General features: G+C 60.0%; 1 protein-coding gene and 1 long non-coding RNA gene across 2 annotated transcripts; one reads left to right on the top strand and one right to left on the bottom strand.

Moving 5' to 3' along the window:
• Nucleotides 1-1,860: 1,860 nt before the first annotated feature.
• Nucleotides 1,861-18,176, top strand: PPP1R9B (protein phosphatase 1 regulatory subunit 9B). The gene is made up of 10 exons (XM_059996585.1): nucleotides 1,861-3,743; nucleotides 7,573-7,705; nucleotides 9,022-9,142; nucleotides 11,002-11,106; nucleotides 12,142-12,277; nucleotides 12,866-13,018; nucleotides 13,129-13,182; nucleotides 15,698-15,927; nucleotides 16,262-16,358; nucleotides 16,550-18,176. The coding sequence occupies exons 1-10, from the start codon at nucleotides 2,370-2,372 to the stop codon at nucleotides 16,601-16,603; spliced, it is 2,457 nt and encodes an 818-aa protein (XP_059852568.1). The 5' UTR covers nucleotides 1,861-2,369; the 3' UTR covers nucleotides 16,604-18,176.
• LOC132414204 (uncharacterized) lies at nucleotides 13,012-20,755 on the bottom strand. The gene is made up of 4 exons (XR_009516907.1): nucleotides 20,649-20,755; nucleotides 15,460-15,706; nucleotides 13,384-13,424; nucleotides 13,012-13,170 (listed from the first exon to the last, which is right to left on the bottom strand). It is a non-coding gene; the product is annotated as an uncharacterized lncRNA (long non-coding RNA).
• Nucleotides 20,756-21,229: the final 474 nt, after the last annotated feature.

Raw genomic sequence — 21,229 nt, 5'->3', positions numbered from 1 at the left:
GAGATGTTGTTGGGGGTCGGGGTGGGGAGCGTCCACTGGGCCTGACTTGGTTCCCACCTCCTCCTCCCGTCCTTTAGAAGCTGGATTCCCCACCTGGCCAGAAGCATGGGCACTGACCCCTTGGGCTGGGACCAGTTAGAATGACTCACCAAAGGGTGTGGGAGATTCTGGGCGGAACACCCAGGGGCCTGTACCCTCCCCCAATCCACACAAGAGCTTCTGAGGACACCGCCCAAACCCCCAACTAGGTGAGACTTCTGTCTCACCCAACTTCTATAGTGAGGTTGAGCGGGGGCGGGGCCGGGGGCGGGGGCGCTGTGGGTGGGGAGGTTCAAATCCCAGACTTGAGCTTGGAAACCCAAGTCCCAAACCTCCTGCTCGGAACCCAGATCGTTCCTCTCCGTTACCCTCAGGATTGCCAGCCTCAAGATCCAGTCCTGTGGTTCCTCGCCCCTCCCTGTCCCAATATTCAGGGTTCCCAGGCGGCTTCCCACACCCCATCCCCCACGCTCTTTTGCACGTGCTAACCAGTTTATATCCCACAAAACCCACACATATCCCAACAGTGGAGAGGTGAGAGGATTCCTTTCGACAGCCCTTCCAGGCAAGGGCAGTGGGTAGTGGGAGATTGGGGAGAAGAGGAAGAGGATGGAAGGGAAGAGGGCGGGGGAGGAGGCAGAGGCTGCAGGAAGGCCCGAGATGCAGGAAGCAGCTGGGAGTGGGGGGAGGCTTTGTGCCTGAGTTGTTCTCTGGGTCCTAGGGTCCACAATGTTCATCATTTTCTGGGATCTGTGGAGTGAAGCCGTGCATCTGGATCTGTCATGGTCTAGGGGGTGGACCTTCACTCCCAGGCCCTGGCATCTGGGGAAGGGTAGAGGGCAACCCCAGGCCCCTTGTTGTGTATGTGGGGGTTGGGGGGAGCATCAAAACAGCTGCCAGGACAGGGAACGTATAGGTCACTGCCCCCCTTCCCCCTCCCTCCCCACACACACTTGCACACAGTGGCCAGAATCCTTTAGAGTAGAGATCCAAGCTAGAGCTCTCACTGGTGAAACTCTGGCCCGAGGCCTCCAGAATTCCTCCTCCAAAACTCCTTCTTCCTGTTTGAGAGGCAGGAGTGCTCTAGTGAGGCCGTGAAGACAGGCATACCACCCCTTCTTTCCCAGCCTGGGTGCAGTGCAGGCAGGTGACAGGACACCCTCTTCAGAATGGCAGAGGGCAAAAGCCAGCTTCGGACTGCCACCTGGGTGATGAGGACCATCTCCTTTCTCTCTTCCCCTTCCTCCTCCACCATAAGGCCAGCAACACTGGGCCAAGGTTTCACGCGTTAAAGGGTGCAAAATGTTCCCTATGGGAAATTGTTAAAATGCAGATTCCAGGGCAATCTGAATTTTTAAAATTTTCAAAGTGAACTATACTAGGAAGCTCCAAGGACATTGAAGGAAATGATCCTTTGCCCCGCCCCACTATTCTCCCTCCACACCTCGGGTAGAGGAGGGCCACACTGAGACCACAGTGGTTGGCTTGCCAACCCCCAATATTTAGTGGGAGTGCGGTTATGTGGGTTGTGAAAAGCCACAGTCAGAGGTTGGGATGGAAGGGTTGAAGTGTACAAGCCAGCGTCTGGGGTCAGTGGAAGGCTGTGGCGAGGAACGGGCAGGGGAGGGGAATACAATCGCGTGGAGGGGAAGGGGAGGGCTCACAGGCTCCGGCCCCGGAAATCCGATCCCTTTAGGACCCAGAGGTGCCAGTCCCCAGCGGCGGCTGCGAGAAGGGCAGCCGCTTGGTCTCCGGCAGCCGCCGCTCGGGCAGAGCCAGAGAAAGACCGAGGCTCGGGGCGCGGGGGGGAGGGAGGGAGGGAGGGTAGTGCAGCGGCGGAGCGGCCCGGGCCGGCCGAGCAGCCATGGGCGCCCTGGTGCCGGGCCCCCCAAGAGCCAAGGCCCCCGGCCGGGGTTGGGGGTGCCGGGGCTACCAGCCCCGCTGACACCGCCTCGGACGATGTGAGCCGGCGCCTCCGCTGCTGCTTCGCGGGCAGGGCTCGCAGTCCCACCGGCCCCGGCCGCCGCTTTTCTAATTTGGGTGGGGGCGACCGTTCCAGGCCGCTCGGTCTTTGGTAGAGGGGCTGGCTGTCTTTGGCAGCTTGACTGGGGGAGGCGACCCACACAGGGCTCTCGGAGATATTTTTTCCCTTTTTTTTTTTTTTAAAGCGAGGTTAACTGTTTTGAGCAGCTTGGTTTTGGGGGGAGGCTAAAAAAGGCCTTTCGGGGTTCCTTTTCTCTGGGGGAGGGGGCGGTGGTCCCGACTTGGCCAGCCGCCTGTTGGAAGGGGGGAGCGGGAAGCGTGGGGATGAGAACCCGGCTCCCCCCACTATGATGAAGACGGAGCCGCGGGGGCCCGGGGGTCCCCTCCGGAGCGCTTCCCCGCACCGCAGCGCCTACGAGGCGGGCATCCAGGCTCTGAAGCCGCCCGACGCGCCCGGGCCAGACGAGGCACCCAAGGCGGCCCACCACAAGAAATATGGCTCCAACGTCCACCGCATCAAAAGTATGTTCCTGCAGATGGGCACGACGGCGGGCGCGCCGGGCGAGGCGGGCGGCGGCGCGGGCCCCACTGAGGCCTTGCGGGCGCCCGAGCGCGGCGTGCGCCTGTCGCTGCCGCGGGCCAGCAGCCTAAACGAGAACGTGGACCATAGTGCCCTGCTGAAGCTGGGCACCAGCGTGTCGGAGCGCGTGAGCCGCTTCGACTCCAAGCCCGCGCCCTCCGCTCAGCCTGCGCCGCCGCCGCACCCGCCGTCCCGGCTGCAGGAGACGCGGAAGCTGTTCGAACGGAGCGTCCCGGCGGCCGCGGGCGGCGACAAGGAGGCCGCGGCGCGGCGGCTGCTGAGGCAGGAGCGCGCCGGCCTGCAGGACCGGAAGCTGGACGTCGTGGTGCGCTTCAACGGCAGCACCGAGGCGCTGGACAAGCTGGACGCCGACGCCGTGTCGCCGACGGTCAGTCAGCTCAGCGCCGTCTTTGAGAAGGCCGACTCGAGGACCGGCCTCCACCGCGCGCCGGGGCTGCCCAGGGCCGCGGCCGCCGGGGCGCCCCAGGTCAACTCGAAGCTGGTCAGCAGGCGGTCCCGGGTGTTTCAGCCGCCCCCGCCGCCGCCCGCCCCGTCGGGGGATGCCCCAGCCGAGAAGGAGCGCGGCCCCGGAGGGCAGCAGCCCCCGCAGCACCGAGTGGCCCCCGCGCGGCCGCCCCCCAAGCCTCGGGAGGTGCGCAAGATAAAGCCGGTGGAGGTGGAGGAGAGCGGGGAGTCGGAGGCCGAGGCGGCGCCCGCGGAGGTGATCCAGGCGGAGGTGACGGTCCATGCGGCCCTGGAGAATGGCAGCGCCTTGGCAACCACCGCCAGCCCCGCGCCCGAGGAGCAGAAGGCCCAGGCGGCCCCCGAGGAGGAGGCGGCGACCGTGGCGGCGCCTGAGAGAGGGGTGGGCAATGGCCGGGCCCCGGACGTGGCCCCCGAGGAGGTGGACGAGTCCAAGAAGGAGGATTTCTCGGAGGCGGACTTGGTGGACGTGAGCGCCTACAGTGGGCTGGGGGAGGACTCTGGGGGCAGTGCCCTGGAGGAGGACGACGACGAAGATGAGGAGGAGGGTGAGCCCCCCTACGAGCCCGAGTCGGGGTGTGTGGAGATCCCGGGGCTTTCGGAAGAAGAGGACCCGGCCCCGAGCCGGAAGATCCATTTCAGCACGGCGCCCATCCAAGTAAGTGAACCCCCTCCCCGCCCCCGCGCCGCCCCTGCCACGTGCACGCAGTCGCCCCCGCCTCGCCAGCCAGCCGGGTTTGGCAGGCTGAGTCAAGCCCTGTCACCCAGCCCCCTTCCCAGAAGTTACCACCCTAAGGGGGGCGTGGGGGACTTCCAGCTGTTTGTCAGAGGGGGAAGAGTTTTAGGCCTGAGCCGGGGTGGCCTGCTCTGACCTGCCCTCAGGTTCCTGAGCCCGCTGCCCCGCCCAGCTCTGGGGCTCACCTGCCCTGCCCTGCGCGGGTCCTGGGACACCTGCTTTCCCTTCCTTTCCCAGACCTTCGTCCTCCAGAGGCTGCCAGAGGCGTGGGCTTGGGTGGTGGGAAGGTGTGTCTGTGTATGTGTGTGTGCGTGTGTATCTGTGTCCTCAGGAGAGCCTCCCCACTTTGGTCCTTACTCCACTCTGGGCTGGAGGAGCCTGGGGAGCTTAGAAACACCCCTGCTTTCCCCCTGCACCAGAGCTGCATGGGGGGATGGAGGAGCAGGAACGTGCAGTGGCCTGCAGCCCTTCCTCCACAATGTCTGTAGCCCTCACCCCAACTTTACAGAACTGAAAGAGGGAAGCAGGTCTGTGAGGTTGAGCTGAGCTGGGGCCATGTGACTCGGGCCCTGTTCCCCGGGGTGTGTGCTGGGCCAGCTCCCGAGGTGGGGGTACAGGGTTCCACGGGGAGCAGGCGCTTTCTGTGGGTTTTGAGGAGGCTAGGCCTTCTGAGGGGTGTGGAGAAGGGAGGGGGTGAGGCTGGGAAACCCCCAGGTGCTTTTGCTCTTGGCCTTGGCAGGACCCAGGCGCTCTTGCCTCATTCTCTGGGTGCCCTCTTTTTTGGGGACTCAGCTGCGTACACACACACACACACACACACACACACACACACTATTGGTGATTGGTTTGTGGGTTGTGCCAGTGCCCTGAGATCCTCAGGAGAATGTTGATGGTGAGATCCCTGGGAGAATTAAGAACCACAGCCCTCCTGCTACCACAGCCTTTCCTACTACCCTCCATTCTCGGCTGGCACCTTCAGCCTAAAGGCTCTTTCTCACCACGCCAGGCTCAGCTGTGCCCAATTCCAAGTCGGCTTCATGGGGGTGTCCAGGCCAAGGAAAGTCCAGCCTTTACCCCTCACCAGTCAAACCCTCATCTGTTTGCCTGAAGTTTCCATAACTACTCCTGGACACTGAAGCTGCCCAAGTTTCCTCTCACCTGCCCCAGCATCTTAACCTCTGTTCCTCTCCCACCTCCACCCCAGGGGGCCTGAAAAGTGCTACTCCCCGCCTGGGCCAGCCCCTTCCCCCAGCTGTGACCTCACAGGCCCTTTCCCCTCCCCTCTCCTCTTCTGAAGGTGCTGGCATCCTGGAGGGAGAGAATTGAAGATTATGGGTGTTTCTGGGGACACTGAGGACAGAGGTGGGGACCACTGAGGCGGTCAGGACCTCCCCCACCACCACCACCGGCAGTTCTCTGAGCTGTCTGATCCCCTCAGTTGGAGTTTGGTCTTTCAGCCCTGGGCCTCTGACTGTCTATATTTGACACCTTACCCTGATTTTTGGGTAGAAAATAGCACATGATTTGGAACAGTGCTCTCTGACTCCCTGGTGACTGTTGCTCGCCTGTGTGTGGGAGCCTGTGGTGTGGGGTGCCGCCTGTGCGTGTCTGACGTTTGACCTTACTGGGAATTTCCTCCCCCCACCCCCCAGTTTTTCCCTCTCTTTGCTGCGCCCCCTGCATTGATACTAAGTCCAGGTCTTGTGCCCCTTGGATGACCCAATTGTTGCCTTTACGGAGGCTTCTGCTGAGGACAGAGAGCTCAATTCCAGATTGTCACCTGGAGAGGGGGGACTGGGTCCAGGGCCCTGAGGTAGGCTGGGCACATGGTGGTGGGCAGTGGTGAGGGGTGGTCTGGGACCTCTGAGCCTGAGGCCTGGGTTTCCTGCAGGGGGCAGGATTTGATAGGCTGAGAAAAGAGGGGAGGGCGAAGCCCAGGACAGGCTGTGAGGGTGTTATGGAGGTCACTCTGTGTGTGTGTGTGTGTGTGTGTGTGTGTGTGTGTGTGTGTGTGTGTTTGCGTGTGCACACAATGGGGGGGTTTTGTTGACCCAGGCCACCACATAGACTGAGGGATGAAGGGACCATCTCTGCTGGAGTAGAAGGTGAGGGTCAAAGGGACTCAGGTACAAAAGGGGGCCAAAGCCAGTTTGCCAGGTCTAGGCACACACCCGCCCCTGTCCCAGGGCCTGGGGCATATGTGCAAAGGGGACAGAGTCTCAGTGACCCACCCTCCAGTCTCATCCCGCCCTGTCACAGCCTAACCCCCGTGACCTTGGGCAGCGGACCTGGCATTTTGCACTATGTGTGGATGAGGTAGCCTGTCCCTCCCAGGAGCTTGGGGCTGCTGGCCAGAGGTCAGGGGGGCAGCCCGACTACTGCACAATCCACAAGGAGCTTTTAAGGGTTTGTGTTCAACTTTCTCTGATGCTGTGAAGTTGAGGGCAGTGAGTTAAGTGACCCACATGGACTCCTCCAGCTAGGAGCCCCCTTGTGGGAGTGGTGGGGCTTCGCGGGGGTGACACCAAACCACGGCTGGGACACGAGAGTGCCGCTGCCGGCCTGGGTGCCCGTGGAGCCTGCTCCTGGAGGAGTGGGGCCCTGGCAGGGGCCTTGGGGGAGACGGTGCCCCACTTCAGCTGCTCAGGCCTCAGGCCCAGCCATCTGATAGAGCTGCTGCCACCCTTCGTCGCCCCCGCTTGGCTCCAAGTGGTACCAGCCTGTCGCTGCAGGCAGTGCAGCAGGAACACGTCACGGTACCCCAAATGGTGCTCATTAACCTCCCACCAGGGGCACCCTGCCTGGGCCCAGAATTAGGCACTCCTGCAGAGCCCTTGTCCTAACTTCTCTGCTCTTTGGAGGAGGGTCAGGCTGGGGAATTTCCCTTTCTGCTGAGAGACGGCAGAGGGGTACGGGGGACAGTAAGGCCGGGTTCGCTGTGGACAGTGTCAGAGGCTGCCACCTTCCCGCTCTCCTTGCTTTCTGCAGGGCACCGGGCCCAGGACCTCTGCCCAGGCCTCCTAGTGCCCTGGGGATAGGGGCGTACCTCAGAGAGCTGAGGTTCTAGAGGGAGACTGAGGCCTGGCTGTGCAGGCAAGGCCACAGGGGCTCCTCTGGCCTGCCCTCTCTCCGTGGGGGTAGAGGTGGTCCTTCCTGCCTCCCTCCTCCACCCTGGCCTCCACTTCAGGTTCAGGTCAGCTGGGTCCTGGGTGCCCCTCTGCCTCTTTCTACCGCTCTCTCTCCTCCCTTCCCCCTCCCTGCGTCTCCACTCCCGTCCGCCACCCCCCAAATGTGGCATCCTCCAGCATCTCCTTCACTCTTTCTCCTCTGCCCCTCTTCCACTCATCCTGTTCCTTCCTCTCTCCTGCCGTCTGTGTCCGTGCCCACCCTCGCCTCTGTCTGGGACAGGGGCTGTCTGTCCATCTCTCTCTGACCTGGGGACCTGGGTTCCTGAGTGTGACCGTTTCTCCGGCATTGACCTTCCTTTCCTACTCCAGTTGGCCATGCTCATGTGGTCGGAGCTGCAGGGGAGTAATGGTGTGGATGCGGCAAGGCTGGCTCCCTTTCTCTCTCGCCCCACAGTTCCGGAACCAGAAGGGCCCCCACTCTGAGCTGGGGTCATTGCGGGCTGGGGGAGGCCTGTGGCAGGAGGGGAGCGCGGCGGGGGGCGCAGCCTGCCCTTTGGGCCCCCTCTCAGCGGTTTAGCGCTCGCCCTCCTGCGGGCTCCTCTGACAGGCGGCTTCCTCCCCAGGTGTTCAGCACCTACTCCAACGAGGACTATGATCGCCGCAACGAGGACGTGGATCCCATGGCAGCCTCTGCTGAGTACGAGCTGGAGAAGCGGGTGGAGAGGTTGGAGCTGTTCCCTGTGGAGCTGGAGAAGGGTGAGCCGGGCCTCCTGCGCCTCCTCCCCCGTGCCAGCTTCCACCCTGGACCCTCAGGCGCTTCCACAGAGACGTTCTGCTTCTACCTCTAACTGGGCCTCTGTCAGCGCCCCACGGCCCCACAGACTCAGCCCAGCCCAAGCTCCTACCGCCACCACCCCTGTCATGCTGCACTATGTGCTCCTGAAGTCATCAGGCCCCCCGGGAGCACTGGGGGCTGGGTCCTGGGCTGTGTGGGCCAAGCCTTGATGGGAGAGCGACGGTGGAGGTGGGGGGCAGGCCTGGGTGGAATGGTCACATCTAACTACGTCCTTGTGTACAGTGAGGGGGCCGGGAAAAGAAGGGAGGGGCCGCTATAACAGCATTTAACAGGAAACCTGACCAGACTCGGGGGGATCCCCAAGGAAGTGATGCTTGAGTTGAGCCCTGAAGAGGAGATCAGGGGAGTGTGTGGGAGAGAGGAGAGACCTGGTGGATTCAGAGGGTGGGGGAAGAAGGGTGTGCAAACAAGGCCTTGTAGACCACTTTTTTCTAAGATGGACCGGAAGTCTTGCGAGGCCTGGGAAAGGTATTCTAGAGAGACCACACCAGGCTGTGCTGTGGGGTGAAGGGTTATAAGTGGATGGAGAGGGGCCACTGCGGTGTGGACAAGACGATGGCCATGCAGGAGGTGGATGAACAACTTGAGAGCTTCTTAGAAGGTGGGATCGGCAAGAGTCGGTGGTTACTTGGCTTCCACAGAGGGTACGAGGGGGCGGGAGGAATCCAGGTGGCTCCCAGGCCCCATGAAGGAGTGGCAGACAGGAAAAGCCTGTTTGTGGGGGAAGATCATGAGTTTGGATGTCAGAAGCCCGTTAGACAGGCGGGGGCAGCAGCTGTGGAGAGAGGAGTGGGTCTAGGGGGAGACAAAAGCGGGAGGTCTTGAATTGTAAAGGCTGTGAGCAGCGATGAGACTGCTTAGGGAGGGGGGAGATCATCCCCATCGTGGCTCCCCCAGTGGTCCTGTGGCCACCACACACCTGCATCTGCATCCAGACAGTACCCCTCAGCACCTCTGCTGCCCGTCTGTTCTTTGGATGGGGCAGAGGGCAGGCAGTGACCCAAGAGCATCCTAGTTGGCAGAGAAGAGGTGGCCAGAACCATGTCCCTTCCCCAGGTGTGGGACACCCCCACGTGGAGACTGCTTCTTGAGGTGAGGCCATACCTCAGCACGAGGGTAGGGGATGGGGAGTCTCTCACTCTGTCCCCTGCAAGCCCCAGGCTGGAGCTCCTCACCCCACCCCCCTACCTGCTTCTCATCACCCTCTGCTTTGCAGATTCCGAGGGCCTGGGCATCAGCATCATTGGCATGGGGGCCGGGGCAGACATGGGCCTGGAGAAGCTGGGCATCTTCGTTAAGACTGTGACTGAAGGCGGTGCGGCCCATCGGGACGGCAGGTACCGCCTCCCCTTCCCTGATCAGCCATCATGTATGGGGTGGGCCACTACCTGTGTGGGGCTCAGATGTTCGTGGAGCACTACTGTGCCAGGTGCTGGTCCAGGCCCTGGGGGTACAGTGAACAGAACAGGCGGAGTGCTCGGCCTCATGGCATGTGCATGCTAGGAGGCTATATGTAGGTGTTGTGTGTCCTGGTTTTGAGTGTGTGTTGGGCCATGGGGAGGAGAGCACGGGTGTGGAGGCTCTGTCCTAGCAGAGTACCTGTGAGCTTTTTTTTAGTTTAGCAAACACTGAGCCTCTGACCCTGTTGTAGGGCTGGTGCCAGGCGCTGGGGAGTCAGTGTTGAGGCCTTGCCCTCAGGAAGCATGTAGTGTAGTGAGGCAGACGGATGAATAGTGGATACACAGAAAATGGTGAAACAGAGAAAAATACAGGGTGCCACTAAACCCTAAAACAGGAGGGCTTGACCTCTCTGGGTATCAGGGAAGTCTTCCTGGAGGAAGTGATGTTGGAGTTGAGACCCGAAGCATGAGCAAGAGTTAGCTAGGCTGAGGGAGTGGGGCATGCAAGGCATTGCAGGCAGGGCACCGAAAGCAGGCAGGTATAACTGGAGCTAGAGACCACAAGGGATCAGGTGTGCGGTGAGGCTGGAAGAGCCAGTGGGGGCATGCCAGGGAGGAGGCTGCTTCTTGCCTGTGTGCCTATGTTTGGCCTCTGAGGCTGGAGGGTGTGAGTTCTGTGGGTCAGAGGGCTCAGGAAGACCCCCTGGAGTTACGGGCAGCCCAGTGACCCCTCTGGAGCCTCCCTACTGTGTGGATTGCAGAGGGGGAGTGGGAACAGCTGTAGGGCACCCCGGGTTATTGTAAGTTAAAGGCTGATATCAGGGGTACCTTGTGGTACCTCTAAGCACAGACCCCTCCACGTGACAGAGGTGAGTGGGTGTCCTTGCGAGGACCGGGGTCATGATGCTGGAGGTGGGGTTGCCTCACTCAGGGAGCTTCTGTCTGCTGCAGCCCAGGTGGCATGGCGGGCTGGGGTTGGGGGGTCAGAGAAGAGGAAGGAAGGCCATCCCTGCTCTTTCACTTACCCCCTCATTTGAACTTTCCAGAGCCTTTCCCATGGTCTCTCGTTGGCCGCGTGGGGAGTGTGTGTGCATGTGAGAGTGTCCCCACACGAGGCGTGTTGGTGTGAGCTGTTTACAGTAGGCTGTCTCCTCCATTTCTGTGTGGGAGCCCTGCGGGGAGGCCTGGCATTCTGGGGGGAGGTGGGAGTGGAGGAAGGAGGTGGCCGAGGGTCCCTCCCACGCTTTCGTCCCCCTCGGCGGCCTGTCTGGACCACCCCCATCTCCTTGTGTGGAGAACAAGGGCTTCCAGCACCACAGCTGGGGCGTGTTGGGGGCTGTGCACCTGTATGGGGGCAGGGGGTGACCCTGTGGGACTGTGTGAGAACACAGGTCTCAGGCATTTGGAGGAAATCTGCGGACTCAGGTCTGCACGGAAATGGATGTATAAGAAGGCTGTGTGTTACGTGTGCGCGGCAGGCCCTTGCTGGTGTGCATGGCCGTGATGAGCTCTGTGGATGTCACACTGGTCCGCTGAGTGTGGTGGAGGAGGGGAAATAGCTTGTGATTGTCATGGCAAGTGTGCTTGCCACCATTCCTGGTCCTGGATGCCTGGTCTCACTGCCCATGGGCCTGGCTGATACCTGGTCCTCCGGCCTCATGCATCTTATGCAGGCAGACAAAGTACCAGGTCCCTGTGGGGACTGAGCCTTGAGTTACTGATGGGAGGGGGGCCATGTCTACCCCAGCTCCACAGTTCGCCTCGTGACCCCCCCTAACCAGTGTCACCTCCCTTAGGATCCAGGTGAATGATCTCCTGGTGGAAGTGGATGGAACAAGTCTGGTGGGAGTGACCCAGAGCTTTGCAGCCTCCGTGCTCCGGAACACCAAGGGCCGTGTGCGGTGAGGCCCGGGAGGGTGGGGGCGGTGGGCAGTGGGAGCAGACAGGAGGCTCAGCCCTCATCTGGCCACTTTGCCCAGCTGCCCACGCCTAGTGAAGACTCTGGGTGGCCCAACTTACAGAGGAGCTTTCACCATCTCCCTGCCAGAAGGAACTGCTGTGTGCCTATCCCCTGCCCTGTCTGCCTTCGCATCTCTAGCCCCTGACTGCTGCTAGCCACCAGCACTCAGGCTTCAAGGCCCGTTGTCCACCATGCCTCCACACTGGCCTCTTGGGCTTATTCTCCTTTCTCCCTGCCTGTCCTGACTCATTCACTGAAGATCCGAGACATGCAGGGAGGATGTTATCCAAATTGCAGTTGATCCCTCCCTCCTCTCTAGCCTGGTGATTCCTGTGAAGACTCCTCCCGGGGTCTGTCAATTAAAGGGGTTGGGTTAGAAGCTCCCTACGTTCCTCTCTGGCATAACATTCAAGGACCACTCCCTGCCCCCTCCAAGAGGGGCACTGCCCCCAGAAAAGGGTGGTAGAGAAACAGGATGTGGGTGGCCACGGAGAGGAGGGGCTGGTGCCTGGAAGTTCCACTATTTCCTCTCCATCCTAATCTCTAGTTGCCATCATCCCGCCCCTTCCTGAAGCTCAGGGCCTTGGAGTGCACACAAGACACCCGTCTACAGCCCCAGGGTCGGCTTCGCCAATCCCCTGCCTCGTTTTCTCCCATGTGGTGGGGGAAGAGCTCCTATGCTGGCACCTCCCGAACTCCTGTGCCCTGCGGCCTAGCCTGAAGTTTGGCTGATGTCTCCCCACCCCACAAACTGGCCAGAAGGGCTAGTGGGCCTCTGCTTCTCCTGGGAAGGAAACCCAATAAGGGCCCCCTGCTACCCCATTCATTATTAACACTCTGCAGTCTCTGGACTCAGTTCTTTCATTTCACCTCCCTGGGAGGACCTGGATGTGGAGAGGGGAATACCAGCGGGGAGGATGGTGGCATTTTCCGGCCAAGGACAGAGACAAAGGGAACGATGCTGGTGCCTCTGCAGATTTATGATTGGCCGGGAGCGGCCGGGTGAGCAGAGTGAGGTGGCCCAGCTAATTCAGCAGACCCTGGAACAGGAGCGATGGCAGCGGGAGATGATGGAGCAGAGATACGCCCAGTACGGGGAGGATGACGAGGAGGTAGGGACTCCGCCTGGCTGGCAGCGTCATCGCCCCCTGGTGGCTTGATGGAGTATTATAGCCATCCTCTGCCTCTGCCACTTTCCAGGCCTTGTGAAGAACCCCAGAGCAACGCTCCTATCCTGGGGGAGCCCCCAGTCTGAGGGAGGCGATGCAGACCTTTCCCCTAAAGAACCTCTAGTCTGATGGAAGAGTCACACCCTCTGTCTTCAGAAAGCCTTCCTGGTCCTACAAGAAAAACGTAGTTCCCTCTAAGAGCCCCCACTCTGAGGGGACCTAGTCTGAGGAAGGAGACAGTTCCAGACCTCAGGGGACCTGCTGTGTGAGGGGGAAAGCAGAGGCTGTTTATTCAGGGCCCTCAGTCTCACAGGGGAATTACCCCTGTCTTCTGGGGACTCTCCAGGTTGTTGGGGGTAGACACAAACCATGCCCCTGGGTGACCCCCAGTCTGATGAGGGCAGCGTGAACCACACCCCTGGGTGGCCCCCAGTCTGACATGGGCAGACTGCTGCTGGCCTAGGCCCCAGTCCTCAGGGCTGAGGGAGGTTGTGGTGGGCAGGGTGCACAGCCGCCTGTCTCCCTTCGCAGACAGGAGAATACGCCACTGACGAGGATGAGGAGCTGAGCCCCACGTTTCCAGGTGGCGAGATGGCCATCGAGGTGTTCGAGCTGGCAGAGAACGAGGATGCCTTGTCCCCTGTGGACATGGAGCCTGAGAAGCTGGTGCACAAGTTCAAGGAGGTGGGCAGAGGGGTCCCTGGGCTGGTGGAAGGCAAGGGCAGGCTGGTATCCAGCCCCTCAGTACTGCCTGCCCCAGCCCGAGCTGAGTGCCTGTGCCCCTGCCCCCACAGCTCCAGATCAAGCATGCCGTGACCGAGGCGGAGATCCAGCAGCTGAAAAGAAAGGTAAGAGCGGCGGGGAGTGGGGGTGGGGCGCTGGGGGAACGACCCCTCCACCCTTACACTGCACATGCTGGCCCTTGCCCTCCACCCACAGGTGCGTGCAGAACCAGCCGCTCTGAGGTGAGGGAGGGTAGTGTTAAGAGCACAAGTTCTGGACCCATCTCTCCACCACTCACTTGCTGCTCTGGGTCTCATTCTCCTCACCTGTAAAATGGGTTGATAACAGTGCCAACACCGTAGGATCACTGTGAGGATAAAATAGAATAATACGCGTAAAGTCCTTAGTACAGTGTCTGACACATAGTAGGTGCTCAATAAAAAGTTGTGCTGTTAGCCGTCAGCATTCTAACAGCTGAACGTGGATGTCTTCACGTTCACGCAGTCCCACACGTGTCCTCTACACACAAGCCCAGCGGTAAACGTAAACCATCCAGGGGTCCAGGCACGTGGTACCCACAGACTCACTCACCCAGACACCTAGAGACACCCACTCTGCTCAGACATAACACGGGGACAACGGACCCATGCTTCACATGGCAATACCTCTGTGTCCGTCTGCTGTGTCCGTCCGCTGTGAGACACAAGAGGAGTGTCACAGGACGTGCGCATTCTCACAGAGATGCTGATGCTACCAGTTGGTGCACACACGTGACATCTACAAACACACACATGTGCTATGTACAGACACCCACACGAGCACACGGGGTGCCCACACCCTCACAGGCATAGATACACAGACTTCTGATACACGGTCTGTACTGGGTCCCTGCTGGGCCTGGACATTAGGAGTCCCAGTTCCCCTGGGGCTTCCAGTGTGGCAGGGAGAGGCAGGGGCACATAGGGACTGTGCAGACATGGTACACACATGTGCACTCCCACACGTGGGCTTAGACCAGCACACCTGGAGAGAGGAGAGCGTGAAACAGCCCCAGGGGGAGGGCAGGGTTTAGATGACTGAGGCAGGGGAAGGGCATTCCTGGCAGGGAGACCAGCGTGAGCTTGGAGGCTGGCTTTGGAAGGAGGCCCACAGGCTGTGGCAGCCGTTCCTGTGGGGGAGAAGTGGGAGACAGCTGGACTGCCAGGGTGGGCTACGCTTGCAGTGTCCTGACGCCCTGCTAAGGGCTCCAGCCTTGATTCTTTGGCCGTATGGGGCCACGAGGGGGAAGGTCACTGCCGACAAAATGGGAGGCGTGGGGGTGAGCAGGACTTGGAGGCCGGCGAACCAGTTAGAAACCCGGGTGATGTCCCGGCAGGGATGGGCAGGGCTGCCCAGGGCACAGGCAGAGGGAATGGTTAGGAAGGGCGGGTTTGAGTTGCATTTTCTAGGGTGAGGTGACAGGCCTTGTTCCTGGGTAGATGCGGAGCATGAAGGGGAGGAGCTGCTGGGCGCCTTCTAAGTGCTCAGCGCCATCTAGGACCTGTGATGGGCGAAAGCAGATTTGATCCTTGCCCTTGTGCGGCTTAGAGTCTCTGCACCGACACTGGTATCACAGAAGCTGACCCGGGCTCTAGAGGAGAGGACAGGGCCGCTGAGCTAGAGCCAGCAGAGCCTGATGCAGCCGGGCTGTGTGTGGGCTGTGCTGTCAGAGGGGAATCACGGGAGACTTCTAGGGAAGTGATGCACTAAGGAGAGGGCCTAAGGGTGAGCTAGTGGGAAATGACGAGGCGGTGGGAGGGTAGGTGTGGGCATTCCAGGCGCAGGGAACGGGGAGGCAAAGGCCCTGCAGCAAGAGGGAATGTGGCAGGTCTGAGGATGTGCACGAAGGCCTGTGTGGCTGGGACACAGAGGGCAAGGGGTGTTTGCAGCCAACGAGGTGTGAGGGGCAGGCAGTGGGGCTTGAAGCTGAGCCCTGGGGTGGCAGTGAGATGACGGCACCTTTGGATGGAGGTGGGCTAGTCAGAAAAGGAGGAATAGGTTTGTGTGGGTGGGGGCAGGGTGCCTCTGAGGAGCTGGGAGTAAATTTGGGCTGGAGGTGCGGGGCTCAGTACACAGAGGTGGTGAAGGAGGTGAGTAGAGAGAGAACAGAGTCCCCAGGACTGGGCTGTGGGCGCTGGGAGGTCTGCACTGGGGTGGCCAGGGAGCTGGGAGAGGAGCCAGGACTGTTGAGGAAGCCACAGAAGCCAGGGCTGCAGAGAGGGGATAGAGGGCAATGGTGACCCTCACCTGCCCTGCTCCTTTATCTCCACCATCTCACTGCAGCCTCTGTGAGCTTGGCAAGGAAGGAATCACTCCTGCTTTACAGATGGGAGGACTAAGGCTTAAGACAGAAGTGGCCTTACCCCAAGGCCCCGAGCTAATCAGCGACGATCCTGGGCCTCCGGCCTTCTAGGAGTGTGGCACGTGTCAGGGCCCCTGGCTGGGAAGGCTGAGGTTGTGGTCCCACCTCGTCCCTCTCCAGCATTCGGTTCTCAGGCCCAGCCAAGGAGAGTCAGTAGCTGGGGGGCAGTGGGCTCCGTATCTGCGGGAATCATCCAGCGACTCTGGCCCCCGCCAACCCAGGGTGTTTCTTCCTCTCAGCTGCAGAGCCTGGAGCAGGAGAAGGGGAGGTGGCGGCTGGAGAAGGCCCAGCTGGAGCAGAGTGTGGAGGAGAACAAGGAGCGCATGGAAAAACTGGAGGGCTACTGGGGCGAGGCCCAGAGCTTGTGCCAGGCTGTGGACGAGCACCTGCGGGAGACCCAGGCCCAGTACCAGGCGCTGGAGCGCAAGTACAGCAAGGCCAAGCGCCTCATCAAGGACTACCAGCAGAAGTACGTGGCTGGGGGCTGGGCTTCCTGGGCCTAGGGGGGACTGAGAGGCCTATGGTGGCATTCCCTCCCCACCCCAGCCAAGTAGGGAGGCAAGGAGCACAGAAGTTGGAGGGCCCTGTGGTGGGGATGCCCGGGTTTGTAATGACTGGGCGCCAGAGGCAACAAGCCAGGCCCCAGAGGCTTTGGGAAGAGCTGGGACCTCCCGACCTGAGGACAAGGAGCCGGCAAAAGCGGCCCAGGTGGAGCCGAGGACGGGGCCGAGGACCCTGAGACGCTCTGGATGGAAGCTAGACCAGACCCCCTTACCCACTGTCTGTCTCCCCCTGGTACCCAGGGAGATTGAGTTCCTGAAAAAGGAGACGGCACAGCGCCGGGTTCTAGAGGAGTCAGAGCTGGCGAGGAAGGAAGAGATGGACAAGCTCCTGGACAAGGTAGGCCCAGGGGTGCCCTAGGGGCAGGCAGGGCAGCCCCCGTCTGGCACCCACCCTGTGGATCCTGCAGGGAGAGAGAGGAGTCATGCTGCTGGCTGGGAGCTCAGGGTCATGTCTCCTTCAGGGGGGCCCGAAGGGCAGGGACCATGCCCAGCGCCCAGGCCTGACTCCCTCTCCCCTTTGTTTTTCAGATCTCGGAACTGGAAGGAAACCTGCAAACACTGAGGAATTCCAATTCTACTTAACAGGAATCATTCCTTGACCGGACAATAATTAATCCCCTCCCATTGTCCTCCTCCCTCCCCTGTCCTCAATACTTCACCCCGCCCCCTACCAGCCTGGGGACAGGTGCCCCGACTCCCCCACCCCTCCACCCCACCTCCCCCAGCTTCAGGGACCAGAGGGCCCATATTACAGGCCCCCTTAAGGTGGCCCCGGGCAGACAGGTGGCTGGAAGGATGGCCTCCTTCTAGCCTTTGGGGCTGAGGCACAGAGGCCATGGGATGCCAAGGGCTGGCCTGGGTGGTGGATGGACACGAGGACCTGCAGACCAAACTGCCAGACGTTACAACCTCCAGCCTTTGTCTCTGGACTGGAAAGGGGCCGGGGGCTCTCCCAGCATCTCACCACCTGGAGGCTGCTCCCTGCTCACGGGGCTCCTAGGCGGCCCCTGGGCCTCTCGACTTGAGTCTACCTTCCTGTCCCTTCCCCGCTCCCCCGTCATCGTGCTGTTCTGTTGCATCCTGACCCTCCTGCTGGGAGGGGTTGCCTCTACACCTCTCCTCCCATCCCTGTCTGCCCTCCCAGGATGGGTAGCGTCTACCCAGAGCCTGGAGGCTGGGCCTGGCCCTGCACTGATTTCTCACGTATCCTGCGTGAAAAGGGGAGAGTCCGGGACACCTGATGTCCAGCTCCCCCTTTGCTCGGGGCAGCAGCCCTCAGTCTCTCCTTGTGCCTCCCCTCCCCCAGGTGCCAAATAGCCATAACCTCTTCCTGGAACTGTTCCGCGGCCTCTTTGGGGACCAGGTTTCCTGGCCGACCCTGGGAATGAGCGGGAGGACAGGAGGTCAGCTTAGGAGGCCTGGTTTTAGGCAAGGGGAACATTTGTCACTGGAGAGCCAGGCCCTGTCCTGCCCTACGCAGGGCCACACCTGGAAGCCTTGTACTAACACGGCAGAGATTCGGCCTCACCCCACCCACACCCACAGTTTTCCAATGTTTTGACTGGAGGGCAAAATTTTACTACTTTTCATCTTTTTGGAGACCAGGGCTGCCCTGCTGGCAGCCTGCTTTCTAAGTGAAATCGACTCCGTTTCCCCACTTTAACCCCAAATTGGGGCTTGGACCAAGGGAGGTGAGACCCTCACCCCAGGTCCCCTCCCCTTTCAGATGACATCTCTCATTCTGCCTCTTCCTCACGCCCCTGCCTCAGCCTGGGTTTTTGTTCTTTTTTTAAAAAACGACGCTTGTTCCATCCATTTTGGCTTTTCCTCGTCCCCTGTAAATACACCATGCCATCGATCAGTATTTCTCAGCACCCACTTCCTGCCCCCAGACGTGCGCCCACCCCCGAAGGAGCTGGCTGTCTCAGTGCCTGGGCCCGTGCACTTCACCTCCTCGGCCTCAGCAGATGGAGGGGGCGGGGCTGGGTGGGCGGGGCCGTGGGGGGGTGCTTCTGGTTTCTCCGGCCGGGGCCACCTCTGTCCCGCCTTCCACAGGACTGCGTCTCTGTATATAATATATATATGTATGTATTGTTCCCGGTTTTGTACGGACCATGCCCTCTGTCAGGTCGTCCCCATAAAAGCAGCCCCCAGAGCCTTGCTGCCTGGTTTCTTGATTCGCAGGAGGGGGTGGGGGGCAGAGATGCCAGTCTGAGCCCAGTGGTCTCCCGCTAGTGCTACCTCTGACCCTGAGGATCTTTATACTGAGAACCCTTGTTCCCGCAAACTCCATCTGCCACCATCCCCCCACCGCCCCCCATCCCTTCCGGGCAGGGCTGGGGTTTCTAGAGCTTTCCTTAGGCTCATCGCTTTCCTCTTTTTCAAGGTCTCTGATGGAATTCAAAGGATGGGTTAGCTACAGTAAGGTGAACCCTGAGTCCCTCCCCTGAGAAGTGTAACCTGATGGGGATACCCAGCCCCTAGTTTTCCGGAAGTGCAGCTGGGGGTGGGAGATGATATGTCAGAGCAATTTTGTCGCCTGGGTTCTAGAGATTCCCTCTGGCAGTAGCCAGAGAGGCCTTAAGTAGTCCTAGACCTCTGCTCTGTGCCAGCAGGTTTGGTTGCTAACTCACCAGTTCTAATACCAACAGGCCTGGGAGTCCAGATGCCAGGGTTCCAGGGACAAACTTCAGTGAAATCCCAGACAGAGATGAGAGCAGGGGGCAGTGGGGCCTCTCCTTGCTCTGGGAGCTGTGTGCTATGTGTGAGAAAAAAGTACAAGACACTTGTGTTCAGTGGCCCGGCCACCAAGAGGATTCTCACGGTCCCCTTTGCCCTAAAGAATGGAAGTCCCAACATTAGGGCCCTTCAAAGTCACTTTGGTGGGTCCCTGACAAACCCGAGACGAGTGGCCTCTACCAGAACTCCCAGTGGCAGTCGGCTCCTGGGGTGGCCACTCCCTTCTGGATGGCTCTGTCACACAAGTCTCCTTCACGTCAAGCCAAATTCTGGCTTCCCATAGCTTCATTCCAAAAATCCTAGTTCTACACCTCAGGGCCATATATAACCAGTCCAATTCTGCCACCCACCTAAGAATCACCTGGGAACCTGGAGATGGTGGCCATGCCTCTCTAGGCATTTTCTCTTACAAGTGGCTCTTCCTTGGAACACTGCTGGGAAGACAAATCCAGGTGGCTGAATCCCAGGATCAGAAACCACCAAACCACAAGGTCACAGGTCATATCTCCAAGTTACAGGTGACTCGGGCCCTGCTCAGGCAACCTGGCCAAGAAGACCCAAGGAGGACTTCCCTGGTGGCACAGTGGTTGAGAATCCGACTGCCAATGCAGGGGGCCCGGGTTCGAGCCCTGGTCCGGGAAGATCCCACGTGTTGCGAAGCAACTGAGCCCATGCGCCACAACTACTGAGCCTGTGCCCTAGAGCCCATGAGCCACAACTGCTGAGACCGCGTGTTACGACTACTGACGCCTGCGCACCTAGAGCCTGTGCTCCGCAACAAGAGAAGCCACTGTGATGAGAAACCCACGCACTGCAACGAAGAGTAGCCCCCACTCGCCACAACTAGAGAAAGCCCGCACGCAGCAACGAAGACCCAACGCGGCCAAAAATAAATAAATTCATTAAAATAAAAAAAAGGTCCCAAGGAGTGAAGTGGCTGGATCTTCCTGGGTGGCGAGGCAGACGTGGGGGTTGTGATGAGGGTTTCTGTTGATCTGACCAGAGCAGAGCATCCAGGGTGGGGTCCTGCCCCCGTCTGTCCTGTGTATTAGGTGAGGGGCTTGCACCCCGTATGTTCCAAAAGGTGGAATCCCTTTGGAAAGTAGCCCAAGTCAAAGACTGAGTGTGGTGTGTGGCTGGGGATGGTGTGTGTGGCTTTGCGAGTTCCTCAGGCCTGAGAGGTGACTCACCTGTGAGCTATGTCAAGTAGCCATGGGCAAGCCTGTGTGAGGCGTTACCCCAGCCCTGCCCTGCCACCTCCCCAGTTCTTAGGAGCTTGCGTAGGTTTGCCACAGCCCCAACATTCGCCATAAGGGAGGGAAATCAGATGAGGGGAGTTTCCCAGCTCCCAGAAATTTAGGGGGTCCTCCTGAGTCTTATGATCTATAGACACCCTCCCATAGAATGTGCCCCCAACATTGACATTACATACCTATCATCTCCCCACTCCCTACGGGGGCTATATAATCAATCCCTCACTCCAGCCTACCACCCAGATTTCACCAAATGCCCACAAACTGTGTTTCCCAGACACAGCCCCGATAACACCTCCAGAGTCACCACTCCCTCCCCAGATCTCCACAGTCCAGCCAGCAACCCATGGCTGCCAGCAGATTCTAAAGACACCCAGAGATGCCACAACTCCCACCATCTCATTGGATCTTCAGCCCCTAAAAGTTATGAATTCTGTCCTTACCCATGGTCCTAAGACCATCCGGGCTCAACATGCCACCTCCCAGAGCCCCTCAGAGACCTGGGACTGCAGAGACTTTGGCCATCGGGGAACTCTATCCCTACAGGCTGCACACTGCTCCCTGGGCTCTGGACCCCCTTGCCCAACCTCACCACTTGCTCTTGAACAGACAAAGGGGGTAACAGAAACACCTACCTCATGGGTTTATTGTGAGGGTGACGTAAATCATCTGAGAAAAGTGCCTAGCACAGTGTCTGGCATCCCCTGCACCATCTCGGGACCGTAGCTAGCTGTTGATTATTGTATTCTCTCCCCTGGCTGGCCTGCCACCACCTCCAGCTCACCAGGTCCAAGTCTGACCTCATCCCCCCACGCCCCCTCCACCTACGGGGCCTCCAGCCAAGGCCTGCAGTCATCTAGACCCCTCCTTCTCCTTCTGTGGCCAGCCAGTCCCCAAATCCTGTCAGTTTCTTCAATTCCACATCCTTAATATTCCTCATCACGATCTTTGATCTTCGTGCCCACTGCCATCACCTCTCAACAGCCTCATGAGTGGTGCCCCAGCCTTCAGGCAGCCTTCTCCAAAGGAGCCGAGGGGTTCTTCCTAAAATGCCAATCAGAGCCCCTCACTCCTCTGTTACTTTTTCCCCTACGGCTGGTAGGATGAAGTGCAAGCCCCTCTCCCCATCCTTCATCTTCCTCTCCTTTCCTCCCCACCCCCACAAGTCCCACTAGCACTTCTACCCTGGCCTGGCCTGCAGAAGTAGCCAACAGGT

This window comes from Delphinus delphis, chromosome 19, assembly GCF_949987515.2.
Source record: "Delphinus delphis chromosome 19, mDelDel1.2, whole genome shotgun sequence".
Taxonomy (NCBI): Eukaryota; Metazoa; Chordata; class Mammalia; order Artiodactyla; family Delphinidae; genus Delphinus; species Delphinus delphis.
Note: the sequence above shows the minus strand (reverse complement) of the source record. Positions and strands in the feature narration are given on the sequence as shown.